This window comes from Saccopteryx bilineata, chromosome 3, assembly GCF_036850765.1.
Source record: "Saccopteryx bilineata isolate mSacBil1 chromosome 3, mSacBil1_pri_phased_curated, whole genome shotgun sequence".
Classification (NCBI taxonomy): Eukaryota; Metazoa; Chordata; class Mammalia; order Chiroptera; family Emballonuridae; genus Saccopteryx; species Saccopteryx bilineata.
In genome coordinates this window covers 191,025,002-191,039,072 of record NC_089492.1, presented here as the reverse complement: position 1 = coordinate 191,039,072, position 14,071 = coordinate 191,025,002, and the positions used below count along the sequence as shown (strand labels likewise).

Below are 14,071 nucleotides of genomic sequence, written 5' to 3'. Positions count from 1 at the left end.
CTGCAAATAAAAATTTGACCATAGTTAGTTAGATTATGATATACATTGAGCTAAACCTTTTTTTTTTTTTTTTTTTTTTTTGCATTTTTCTGGAGTTAGAAGTGGGGAGGCAGTCAGACAGACTCCCACATGTGCCCAACCAGGATCCACTTGGCATGCCCATCAGGGGGCAATGCCCTGCCCATCTGGGACATTGCACCATTTTGGCCAGAGCCATTCTAGTGCCTGAGGTGGAGGTCATGGAGCCATCATCAGTGCCCAGGCCAACTTTGCTCCAATGGAGCCTTGGCTGCGGGAGGGGAAGAGAGAGACAGAGAGAAAGGAGAAGGAGAAAGGTGGAGAAGCAGATGGGTGCTTCTCCTGTGTGCCCTGACTGGGAATCGAACCCAGGACTTCCACATGAGCTGAATCTTTTTAAAAACCAGCAATCATTTACGCAAGTGAGAATCCTTATAAACCTGAAAATGCAGCCCTGGCCGGATGGCTCAGTGATAGAGCGTTGGCCCAGTGTGTGGAAGTCCTGGGTTCAATTCCCAGCCAGGGCACACAGGAGAAGCGCCCATCTGCTTCTCCACCTTTCTCCCTCTCCTTTCTCTCTATCTTTTTCTTCCCCTCCCGCAGCCAAGGCTCCATTGGAGCAAAGTTGGCCTGGGCACTGAAGATGGCTCCTTGGCCTCTGCCTCAAACACTAGAATGGCTCCAGTTGCAACTGAACGACGCCCCAGATGGGCAGAGCATTGCCCCCTGGTGTGCTTGCCAGGTGGATCCCAGTGGGACGCATGCAGGAGTCCGTCCGTCTCTCTGCCTCCCAGCTTCTCACTTCAGAAAAATACAAACAAACAAAAAAATCCAGCAACCTGGAAATGCATCATCATCCACAACATCAGTGCTTACTCAGAAGCAAGTAAGTCTCTACATTGGTAACATATGGAAGGAAGGTAGTGAAGGGTTGGGACTAACAAATATTTGTATTCACCAATAGGTGTTTAATGATTTGCAAAACTATTTCATTGTGTTAAATTGGAAAAAAGCTAAAACATAATTTCTGCTCCTCTGCTCTAAATGCAATCTAAGATCTGGTTCATAGCAACTTTAAAAAATAATTTATTAAGTTGATTGGGTTGACATTGGTTAAGAAAATTATTCTGCTTTCAAGTGTTCTATAATACATAATCTGTATATTGCATTGTGCATTTACCAACCAAGTCAAGTCTCCTTTTGTTGCCACCCTTTTCTCTCTCCCCTGTCCCTTTGGTAAATACCATACTATTGTCTGTGTTGGTCCATAGTATCTCTTGATTCATCTACACTACAACTCAGTTTGAGAGAATATTGGAATAAAGTATAGCTCACGGTTCTCATTTGTCCTTAGCATCCATACTTTCACGGCTATTTCCAGGTTAATATTTTTACTTGTGTTTCTCCATAGATTACAAAATTGGGAAATCATCTAGAGTCAAAAGACGACCACTGCACCAAACTCATTGAAGAAAATGACAAGTATCAAAGACATATAGGCAACTTAATGAATCAGGTACAAATATTCTTACAGAAATTTCTCTTTTAAAAACTGTGCCAAATATAAAAAAAAATAGAATCTTGGAGTTCAAAAGGATCTGAAAGAGACATTTATATTGATTTCCTTTTACTTTGCAATGGCATTATATAAAACAAACTCCATTAGCCTTTTAGCTGAAAGTTACCAACAGGATGTGTCTATCTTGCTATCAGTAATTTTAAGTCTTAATATTGCTACTTCATTTTGAGAGTAATTTAAAATCTTGCCTGCTCAGTGTTCTAGTTTGCTTTTTAGAAACTGCGTCGGCCATGGCCGGTTGGCTCAGTGGTAGAGTGTCGGCCTGGCATGCGGAAGTCCCGGGTTCGATTCCTGGCCAGGGCACACAGGAGAGGCGCCCATCTGCTTCTCCACCCCTCCCCTCTCCTTCCTCTCTGTCTCTCTCTTCCCCTCCCGCAGCCGAGGCTCCATTGGAGCAAAAGATGGCCCGGGCACTGGGGATGGCTCCTTGGCCTCTGCCCCAGGTGCTAGAGTGGCTCTGGTCGCGACAGAGCGACGCCCCGGATGGGCAGAGCATCGCCCCCTAGTGGGCATGCCGGGTGGATCCCGGTCGGGCGCATGCGGGAGTCTGTCTGACTGCGTCCCCGTTTCCAGCTTCAGAAAAATACAAAAAAAAAAGAAACTGCGTTAACAGCCTGACCGGGTGGTAGGGTATCAACCTGGGAAACTGAGTACCCAGTTTCAAAACCCTGCGGTTGCTGGCTTGAGCATGGGCTCATCCAGCTTGAGTGCAGGCTCACCAGCTTGAGCGTGGGGTCATAGACATGATCCCATGGTTGCTGGCTTGAGCCCAGAGGTCACTGGATTAAAGCCCAAGGTCGCTAGCTTAGGCCCAAGGTCGCAGGCTTGGCACGGCTGGAGCCCCCTAATCAAGGCATCTATGAGAAAGCATTAGTGAACAACTAAAGTGCCACAACTATGAGTTAATGCTTCTCATCTCTCTCACTTCCTGTGTGTCTGTCTCACTAAAAATAAAAAAGAAAAAAGAAACTGTGTTAACATATGGAATCAGTGCAAGTAGCCATCAGTAGACCAGTGGATAAAAAAGCAGTGATACATATATACAATGGAATATTACTTGGCAATAAAAAAGGATGGAATTTTATCATTTACAACAGCATGGGTGAAACTACAGGGTATTATGCTAAGTGAAATAAGTCAGTCAGAGAAAGACAAATACTGTATGATTTCATTTATATGTGGAACCTAAAGAACAAAATAAATGAACAAACAAAACAGAAACTGACTCATAAATACAAAGAACAGAATGATGGTTGCCAGAAAAGGAGGTTGGGAAACTGGGTGAAAAGGGTGAAGGGATTAAGAAGTACAGATTGATAGTCACAGAATAGTCATATAAAGCACAGCATAGGGAATATAGTCAATAATATTATAATAACTCTGTGTGGTGCCAGATGAGTACTAGAAATAACAAGGAAATACTTTATAAAGTATATGATTGTCTGACTGCTATGCTTTACACCTGAAACCAATACAAAATAATGTGAATGTAAAAAAAAGTAACTTTCCCTTTACATGAATCTATGGATTTTGTGAGTTTTTCTTTTTTTTTGGGGGGGGGTGTTTAATAAAACACTTTTGTTTATTTTTTAATTGGATTTATTAGGGTGACTCTGGTTAACATAACTATATGGTTTCAGGTGCCCAATTCTACAACACATCTCTGTGTACTGTATTGTGTATTAACGCCCTGCCCAAGTCAAGTCTTTGTCCATCACCATTTATGCCCCATACCATCCTCTACCTAATGCCCCTAGCAATCGCCTCACTGTTGGTCATGTCCATGAGTTTTTTTTTTTTGGTCTATCCCTCCACTTCCCTCGGCCAACCCCCCATCATTCCCTTTATATGTGTCAACCTGCTCTCTATGTATGGATCTGTCTCTATTTTGCTCGTTAGTTCATTTTGTTCATTAAATTCTACATACGAGTGAAATTAAATGGTACTTGTCTTTCTCTGATTGACTTATTTCACTTAGCATAATAATCTCCAAGTCCATCCATGCTGTTTCAAAAAGCAAGATTTTCTTCTTTTTTACGGTCACATAGTACAGGGGATCCTCAGGTTACAACACAGTTCTGTTCCTATGACAGTAACATAACCCGAAATTTGGTGTAAGTTGAAACACACCCTAGCCTATGTTATTTACCTGTCCTAACACAGTTGTAAAATCATAATCTAGAACGTAAAAACACAACTAAACCACAGAAAAAGGAAAAAGACATAAATATACTGCCCTGTACATTGTACTGCTAAACTAAGTAGTACATCCACATAGTCTGTAAGTACGACGCTAACAGCGTAAACCAAGACACTCACATCTTAATTTTTTTAAATTTATTTATTGAATTTAATGCAGTGACATTGATAAATCAGGGTACATATGTTGAAAGAAAACATCTCTAGATGATTTTGACATTTGATTGTGCTGTATACCCCTCCCCCAAAGTTAAATTGTCTTCTGTCACCTTCTATCTGGTTTTCTTGTGCCCCTCCCCTCCCCCAACCCCTCTCTCCTTCTTCACCCTATCCCCCCTCCCCCACCCCCCACCCCTGTTGCCATCCCATTCTTGTTCATGTCTCTGAGTCTCATTTTTATGTCCCTTCTATGTATGAATTCATATAGTTCTTAGTTTTTTTCTGATTTACTTATTTCACTCTGTATAATGTTATCAAGGTCCACCCATGTTATTGTAAATGATCCGATGTCATCATTTCTTATGGCTGAGTAGTATTCTATAGTATATATGTACTAAAGCTTTTTAATCCACTCGTCCTCTGACGGACACTTGGGCTGTTTCCAGATCTTTGCTATTGTGAACAATGCTGCCACAAACATGCGGGTGCATTTCTCCTTTTGGAGCCATTCTATGGTGTCCTTGGGGTATATTCCTAAAACTGGGATAGCTGGGTCAAAAGGCAGTTCGATTTTCAGTTTTTTGAGAAATCTCCATACTGTTTTGCACAGTGGCTGCACCAGTCTGCATTCCCACCAGCAGTGCAGGAGGGTTCCCTTTTCTCGACATCCTCGCCAGCACTTATTCTGTGTTGTTTTGTTGATGAGCGCCATTCTGGCTGGTGTGAGGTGATATCCCATTGTGGTTTTGGGGGGGGGGGTTTGTTTGTTTGTTTTTTGTATTTTTCTGAAGCTGGAAACGGGGAGAGACAGTCAGACAGACTCCCGCATGCGCCCGAACGGGATCCACCCGGCACGCCCACCAGGGGCGACGCTCTGCCCAACAGGGGGCGATGCTCCGCCATGACCAGAGCCACTCTAGCGCCTGGGGCAGAGGCCAAGCAACCATCCCCAGCGCCTGGGCCATCTTTGCTCCAATGGAGCCTCGGCTGCGGGAGGGGAATAGAGAGGCAGAGAGGAAGGAGAGGGGGAGGGGTGGAGAAGCAGATGGGCGCCTCTCCTGTGTGCCCCGGCCGGGAATCGAACCTGGGACTTCTGCACGCCAGGCCGACGCTCTACCACTGAGCCAACCGGCCAGGGCCCCTCTCATTGTGGTTTTAATTTGCATTTCTCTAATGGTTAGTGATGTTGAGCATTTTTTCATATGCCTATTGGCCATCTGTATGTCCTCTTTGGAGAAGTGTCTATTCATCTCTTTTGCCCATTTTTGGATTGGATTTTCTTCTTGGTGTTGAGATTTACAAGTTCTTTATAAATTTTGGTTATTAACCCCTTATCAGACGTATTGTCAAATATGTTCTCCCATAGTGTAGTTTGTCTTTTTATTCTGTTCTTGTTGTCTTTAGCTGTGCAAAAGCTTTTTAGTTTGATATAGTCCTATTTGTTTATCCTGTCTTTTATTTCACTTCCCTGTGGAGATAAATTAGCAAATATATTGCTCCGAGAGATGTCGGATAGCTTACTGCCTATGTTTTCTTCTAAGATGCTTATGGTTTCACGGCCTACATTTAAGTCTTATCCATTTTGAGTTTATTTTTGTGAGTGGTGTAAGCTGGTGATCTAGTTTCATTTTTTTGCAGGTAGCTGTCCAATTTTCCCAACACCATTTGTTAAAGAGGCTGTCTTTACTCCATTGTATTTCCTTGCCTCCTTTGTCAAATATCAGTTGTCCATAGAACTGTGGGTTTATTTCTGGGTTCTCTGTTCTGTTCCATTGATCTATATGCCTGTTCTTATGCCAGTACCAGGCTGTTTTGAGTACAATGGCCTTGTAATATAACTTGATATCAGGAAGTGGGATACCTCCCACTTTATTCTTCTTTTTTAAGATTGCTGAGGCTATTCGTGTTCTCTTTTGGTTCCATATAAATTTTTGGAATATGTGTCTATATCTTTGAAGTATGTCATTGGTATTTTAATTGGTATTGCATTGAATTTATAGATTGCTTTGAGTAAAATAGACATTTTAATGATGTATATTCTTCCTAACCATGAGCACAGTATATGCTTCCACTTGTTTGTATCTTCCTTGATTTCTTTTATCAATGCTTTGTAATTTTCTGAGTACAAGTCTTTAGTCTCCTTGGTTAAGTTTACTCCTAGGTACTTTATTTTTTTGGTTGTAATTGTGAGGGGATTGTTTCCTTAATTTCTCTTTCTGACTGTTCATTGTTGGTGTATAAAAATGCCTCTGATTTCTGAGTATTGATTTTATATCCTGCCACTTTGCTGAATTCATTTATCAGGTCCAGTAGTTTTTTGACTGAGACTTTAGGGTTTTCTATATACAATATCATATCATCTGCAAATAATGATAGTTTTACTTCTTCTTTTCCAACTTGAATGCCTTTTATTTCTTCTTGTCTGATTGCTCTGGCTAGGACTTCCAGGACTATGTTGAATAAGAGTGCTGAAAGGGGGCACCCCTGCCTTGTTCCTGATCTTAAGGGTATTGCTTTTAATTTTTGCCCATTGAGTATGATGTTGGCTGTGGGTTTCTCATAGATGGCTTTTATCATGTTGAGGTATGTTCCCTGTATTCCCACTTTGCTGAGAGTTTTGATCATGAATGGGTGCTGGATTTTATCAAATGCTTTTTCTGCATCTATTGAAATTATCATATGGTTTTTCTCCTTCTTTTTGTTTATGTGATGAATCACATTGATTGATTTACGAATATTGTACCAGCCTTGCCTCCCCAGAATAAATCCCACTTGATCATGGTGTATGATTTTTTCCATATATTGTTGGATCCGGTTTGCTAATATTTTGTTGAGGATTTTAGCATCTATATTCATCAGAGATATTGGCCTATAATTTTCTTTCTTTGTGTTGTCTTTGCCTGGTTTTGGAATCAGAACTATGCTCGCCTCATAAAAGGAGCTTGGAAGTCTTCCTTCCTCTTGAATTTTTTGAAATGGTTTGAGAAAAATAGGAGTTAGTTCTTCTTTGAATATTTGGTAGAATTCCATTGTGAAGCTATCGGGCCCCAGACTTTTCTTTGTTGGGAGTTTTTTGATAACTGTTTCGATCTCATTTGTTGTAATCAGTCTGTTTAGGTTTTCTGATTCTTCCAGATTGATTTTTGGAAGATTGTATGTTTCAAGGAATTTGTCCATTTCATCTAGGTTGTCTAGATTTTTGGCATACAGTTTTTCATAGTATTTTCTTACAATATTTTGTATTTCTGTTGTGTCAGTTGTTATTTCTCCTCTCTCATTTCTAATTTTATTTATTTGAGTCCTCTCTCTCTTTTTCTTGGTGAGTCTACTTAAAGGTTCATCAATCTCGTTTACCTTTTCAAAGAACCAGCTCCTAGTTTCATTGATCCTCTATATTGTTTCTTTAGCCTCTATGTCATTTATTTCTGCTCTGACCTTTATTATTTCCTTCCTTCTACTACATTTGGGCTTTACTTGCTGTTTTTTTTTTAATTCTTTTAGGTGCAGGGTTAAGTTGTTTATTTGAGCTTTTTCTAGCTTCTGAAAGTGTGCCTGTAGTGCTATGAACTTCCCTCTCAGTACTGCTTTTGCTGTGTCCCATAAATTTTGAGTTGTTGTACGCTCATTGTCATTCGTTTCTAGGAATTTTTTTATTTCATCTTTGATCTCATTCTTAATCCATTCATTATTGAACAACCTGCTATTTAGTTTCCATGTGTTTGAGAATTTTTGAGCTTTTCTGTGGTGGTTCATTTCTAGTTTCATGCCATTGTGATCGGAGAAAGTGCTTGATATGATTTCAGTCTTTTTAAATTTGTTGAGAGCACTTTTGTGCCCTAACATGTGATCTATCCTAGGGAATGTACCATGAGCACTTGAAAAGAATGTATATTCTGCTGCTTTAGGGTGAAAGGTTCTGAAGATATCTGTTAAATCCAGTTCATCTAGTGTTTCCAATAAGTCTGCTGTTTCTTTGTTAATTTTCTTTCTTGAGAATCTATCTAGTGATGTTAGTGGGGTATTGAAATTCCCTATTATTATAGTATTGCTGTTGATCTCGCCCTTTAAATCCATCAAAGTCTGCTTTATATATTTGGGTGCTCCTATATTAGGTGCATAGATATTTATAATAGTTATATCTTCCTGTTGGATTACTCCCTTTATCATTATGTAGTGGCCTTCTTTATCTCTTATTATATCCTTTGTTTTAAAGTCCAATTTGTCTGATGTAAGTATTGCTACCCCAGCTTTTTTTCTTTTCCATTTGCATTAAATGTTTTTTTCCATCCTTTTACCTTCAATCTATGTGTATCTTTTGTTCTAAGGTGTGTCTCTTGTAGACAGCATATGTATGGGTCCTGTTTTCTTATCCACGCAGCTACCCTATGTCTTTTGATTGGATCATTTAATCCATTTACATTTAAGGTTATTATTGATATGAAGTTGTTTATTGCCATTTTCTTCTTTAAAGGTGTATTCCTTTTTTGCTATATTCTTTTCCCACTTTGATCTGTTTACAGCAGGCCCCTTAACATTTCCTGCAGCATTGGTTTGGTTGTAATGAATTCCTTGAATTGTTTTTTGTCTGGGAAGCTTTTTATTTCTCCTTCGATTTTAAATGATAACCTTGCTGGATAAAGTAGTCTTGGTTGTAGGTTCTTGTTCTGCATTACTTTGAATATTTCTTGCTATTCCCTTCTGGCCTCAAGTGTTTCTGTTGAGAAGTCAGATGTCATCCTTATGGGGGCTCCTTTGTAGGTAATAACTTTTTTTTTCTCTTTTAGCTTTTAATATTTTCTCTTTATCGCTTAGCTTTGATATTTTAATTATGATGTGTCTTGGTGTAGGTTTCTTTGGGTTTCTCTTTAATGGAGTCCTCTGTGCTTCTTGGATTTGTGAGAGTTTCTCTTGCATTAATTTAGGAAAGTTTTCAGCTATGATATGATTGAACAAAGTCTCTATCCCTTGTTCTTTTTCTTCTTCTTCAGGAACCCCTATGATGCGGATGTTATTTCTCTTCATGTTGTCACAGAGCTCTCTAAGGGTTTCCTCTGACTTTTTGAGTCTCTTTTCTCTTTTCTTCTCTGCTTTCATGCCTTCATTCCAGTTGTCCTCCAACTCGCTGATTCGATCCTCAGCTCTATCTATCCTGTTTTTAATTCCTTCCATTGTGGTCTTTATTTCTGATATTGTATTTGTCATCTCCGACTGATTCTTTTTTTTTTTTTTCTATTTTTTTTCTTTATTTCTTTTTTTATTTTTCTGAAGCTGGAAACGGGGAGAGACAGTCAGACAGACTCCTGCATGCGCCCGACCGGGATCCACCCGGCACGCCCACCAGGGGCGACGCTCTGCCCACCAGGGGGCGATGCTCTGCCCCTCCGGGGCGTCGCCCTGCCGCGACCAGAGCCACTCTAGCGCCTGGGGCAGAGGCCAAGGAGCCATCCCCAGCACCCGGGCCATCTTTGCTCCAATGGAGCCTCTGCTGCAGGAGGGGAAGAGAGAGACAGGGAGGAAGGAGGGGGGTGGGGGTGGAGAAGCAAATGGGCGCCTCTCCTATGTGCCCTGGCCGGGAATCGAACCCGGGTCCCCCGCACGCCAGGCCGACGCTCTACCACTGAGCCAACCGGCCAGGGCCTGATTCTTTTTTATACTTGCTATTTCTTTATTTAGGTGTTCATAATGACCATCCATTGTTGTTCTAAGATCCCTAATCATCCTTACAATCATTATTTTGAACTCCGCATCTGGAAGTTTGATTATTTCCATATCACTCAGTTCATCTTTTGAAGGTGTCTCTTGTGGTTTCATTTGGATTGCACTTCCTTGTTTTCTCATTGTCTGGTTTTGGGTTTTTTATTTGTAGAGTTGGTTGAGTCTAGGCTTGGTGTTGTCTGCCTCCAGTTTTCAGTTATTTCTCATCTTAATTTTTTTTTTTAGGTTTTATGGGAGTGAGTATAGTAAACTCAAAACATCATATGTTGAAATTGTCGTAACCCGATGACCCCCTGTATATGATTCCATTTATAGGAAAAATCCAGAATGATCAAATCTATGACAGAATGTAGATTAGTGGTTGCCCAGGGGTAGGGACATGGAGGGTGTAGGGAGTGACAGGTAAGGGATGTGAGGTTTCTTTTTGGGCTAATAAGACTATTTTAGAATTGATTGTGGTGATGAATGCACATATTTGTGAATACATGAAAAGTCAATGTACATGGTATACTATGTGAATAATATCTTAATAAATGGTTAATAAAAAACTTTTTAAAAATAAACTGCATTAACTTTAACCAAATGGACTGTATTCCTTAGTACCACTTGTCTGGAAGACAACAAGATCATAGTTGTCTCACTGCATTTGTCTACTTTTCGTCACTATCGGCATGATGAACAGACACATTATAATTCCATTTCTATTTCTGTTTTCAAAATATAATCATATTTTGCCTGTTATAAAATTTTCATTCATGAGAGTCATAATGGAACTTCAATTTGTCGAGATTTTCAAAAGAAAAAAAAACCCACAAAATTAAAATTCTAGAATTTATCCAAGAATATTTTAAACTTATTTTTTCAAGGTTACATCATATGAAGAAATTATTAAATGTGCTGACCAACGGCTCAAGATATTTCATTCCCATATTACACAGTAAGTAGAAAAAAAGCTTAATTTTTAATTTTGTAAACATTTGCTGATGTTTTATTTTGCTCTCTGGCTTGTTAGATTCATTTGTCCTTAGACCCTTAGAAAGAAGAAAAATGCAGATTTATACATTTTAAAAATTTTATGTATGTATGTATGTATTTTCTTTAGGGAGAGAGGAAAGGATAGAGAGAGAGAAACATCTATTTGTTATTCCACTTATTTATGTATTCATTGGTTGATTCTTGTATGTGCCCTGACCCTAGGGATCAAACCCAAAACCTTGGAATATTGGGACAACACTCCAACCAACTGAGCTACCCAACCTGGGCTGCAGTTTTATAACTTAACACCATTTTTCAGTAATACAGTTAGTCTGTTGAATGTCTGGACTATTTGAATCACCAGAGTTTCATCTTCTGTTCTCAGAGTTCCTTTTGATTTCAGGGAAGGAGGGTAGGGTCGTGAGCAGTGAAGGGATCAGTGAGAAACATCCAATGAATTTTGGAGAACATTGCTGTGGTATTCAGTAAACTAACATTGAAATGCTTAGGATTTATTCACAAAGAGTTTTTTAATGTACCCCAAATGAAACATGCATACGTATATAAAGAATCAAATAAACTTTTTCATTACAATGAAATTTAGCTTGAAACACTCCCAAATTGGTGTTTTCACATTCTGCAAAGTTTTCTACTTACTTATTATTCTAGTTTATCATGTGCTTCTTCCTTTATCCTGTCTCCAATTTTATTTATACTATTCTGGCTATTTCTAGAGCCTAGGCACCTCCCAATATATGAACTTTGTATAAATAAGGCTAACTCACCACAAGATAATTGAAGACAGCATAGGTATTTGTAATTCAGAAAGTTTTCTTTTGTTTTTTACTATTGTTTCTAAGCAGAATGAGTGATTTAAATTTTTTCTTACTTTTCAGACTGATGTAGGCAAGTTTTAAATTTGGTAGGGGCAGGCAATGTTGTTGTACACTCGAGAGCAATAAAATTAGACTCCCCACTACTTTAGAATCTAGAAAACAGCCCAATCATCAGGGGCTCATGAAATACAAAAATAATGAATAACCAAATATTTTTAAAACAATATCAAGTTGCCTGACCGGTGGTGGTGCAGTGGGTAGAGCATCCCCCGGGCCGCTGAGATCACAGGTGTGATACTCCGAAGTTGTTGACTTGAGCATGGGCTCATCCGGCTTGAGCCCAAAGGTTGCTGGATTGAAGCCCAACATTGCTCGCTTGAGCCCAAGGTCACTGGCTTGAGCAAGGGGTCATTGGCTTGGCTGGAGCCCCCTGGTCAAGGCACATAATGAGAAGCAACCAATGAACAACTAAAGTAATACAACTATGAGTTGATGCTTCTCATCTCTCTCCCTTCCTGCCTCTCTCAAAAAAGGAAGAAAGAAAGAAAAAAAAGAAAGAAAGAAAGAAAGAAAGAAAAAGAGAAAGAAGAAAAAGAAAACAGCCCAATAAAACTAAACAGAGTTGAACACTTTACCAGGAAGAGCATGTGAAATGATATTCAACATGATTAAAAGGCAAATTAAAACTTCAATGAATACCACAATACACCTATTAGAATGTCTAAAAGACTGACCATACCAAGTCTTGGAGAGGATGGACAACTGAAGTACTCATACCCTCCTGGTGGAAATGTGATATGACCCAACCACTTTAAAAAACAGTTTGGCGATTCATGGAAGATGGCAGCAGAGTAGGCGGATGCACAGACACCCAGCTCTCAACACCAAACTGGAATACAAATCAATTTAGAAAAAATCAGCATGAAAAACCAACACTGAACTGCAAGAACAGCTCTCAAAAACCAAGGAGCAAAGAGGAAGCCACAATAATCCTGGTAAGGAGTGCCTGAATCTCCTCTGCTTACAGGAAGGGAAGGAGGGGGGTGAGGCTGAGAGCCCAGAGAGGATTTCACAGAGGAAAAAGAGCAGAAACTACTGCTCACAGCCACTTACCTGGTGGCCAGGGAGCAAGGTGGGTTGAAAAGACCAACTTATCTCCCAAGTGGAAAAGACAGGGAGAGGGACAGACTGTGAGGGGCTAAGGTATGCAAGAAACAAAATAAAAAAGCTGACTCATTCGTGCTGGAGGCGGCCATAGCTGGGGGAGGGACTGACCTTTCACAAAACAGAGCTGAAGTGCTTCCGGATCAGAGATCTCCGGACATCTATCCAGCTCCAATCAGCACAACAAGACACAGCTGAAAACAAGAAGTGGGGAGGAGGGGCAGTAACTCAGGTCTCCATGGAGATCTGAGATACACCTCCCCCTACTGAAGCTGAGAGAAAAAACCCTGCCCCCAGTGAGATTAGTTGGAGGAAGAGACCTTCAGCGTCTCAGGTTACACCCACAGCATTCCTGGATACAGTTTCAAGGAAGCCCCCTGCTGAGATCAGTTAACAAGACTATCACCTGTTAAGAAAACAAACAAATCAAGACATCAAAGCTGCCCAAATCCGAAAGTGGATTACAAATAATAGCTGATACCAACCCACGAAGACCTAAAAATAACACAACTGAAAACTGGAGGCAGACAACACCAAGCCTAGACTCAATCAACTCTACAAATAAAAAAAAAAAAAAGAAGAAGAAGATGAGAAAACAAAGGAGTGCAATCCAAATGAAACCACAAGAGACACTTTCGAGAGATGAACTGAGTGATATGGAAATAATCAAACTTCCAGATGCGGAGTTCAAAATAATGATTGTAAGGATGCTTAGGGATCTTAGAACAACAATGGAGGGGGAGTTTGAAAACCTAAATAAAGAAATAGCAAGTATAAAAAAGAATCAGTTGGAGACGACAAATACAATATCAGAAATAAAGACCACAATGGAAGGAATTAAAAACAGGATAGATAGAGCAGAGGATCGAATCAGCAAGTTAGAAGACAACTGGAATGAAGGCATGAAAGCAGAGAAGAAAAGAGAAAAAAGACTCAAAAAGTCAGAGGAAACTCTTAGAGAGCTCTGTGACAACATGAAGAGAAATAACATCCGCATCATAGGGGTTCCTGAAGAAGAAAAAGAACAAGGGATAGAGACTTTGTTCAATCATATCATAGCTGAAAACTTCCCTAAATTAATGCAAGAGAAACTCTCACAAATCCAAGAAGCACAGAGGACTCCATTAAAGAGAAACCCAAAGAAACCTACACCAAGACACATCATAATTAAAATATCAAAGCTAAGCGATAAAGAGAAAATATTAAAAGCTGCAAGAGAAAAAAAAGTTATCACCTACAAAGGAGCCCCCATAAGGATGACATCTGACTTCTCAACAGAAACACTTGAGGCCAGAAGGGAATGGCAAGAAATATTCAAAGTAATGCAGAACAAGAACCTACAACCAAGACTACTTTATCCAGCAAGGCTATCGTTTAAAATTGAAGGAGAAATAAAAAGCTTCCCAGACAAAAAACAACTCAAGGA

General features: G+C 39.8%; 1 protein-coding gene across 1 annotated transcript in view; it reads left to right on the top strand.

Annotated features, from left to right (window-relative positions):
- CAGE1 (cancer antigen 1) overlaps positions 1-14,071 on the top strand; it is a 59,246-nt gene that overhangs the window by 32,599 nt on the left and 12,576 nt on the right. Inside the window, exons 11-12 of the mRNA XM_066266512.1 lie at positions 1,430-1,534; positions 10,537-10,607. Of these exons, the coding sequence (XP_066122609.1) occupies positions 1,430-1,534; positions 10,537-10,607 (176 nt within the window). The remainder of the gene's footprint in view (positions 1-1,429; positions 1,535-10,536; positions 10,608-14,071) is intronic.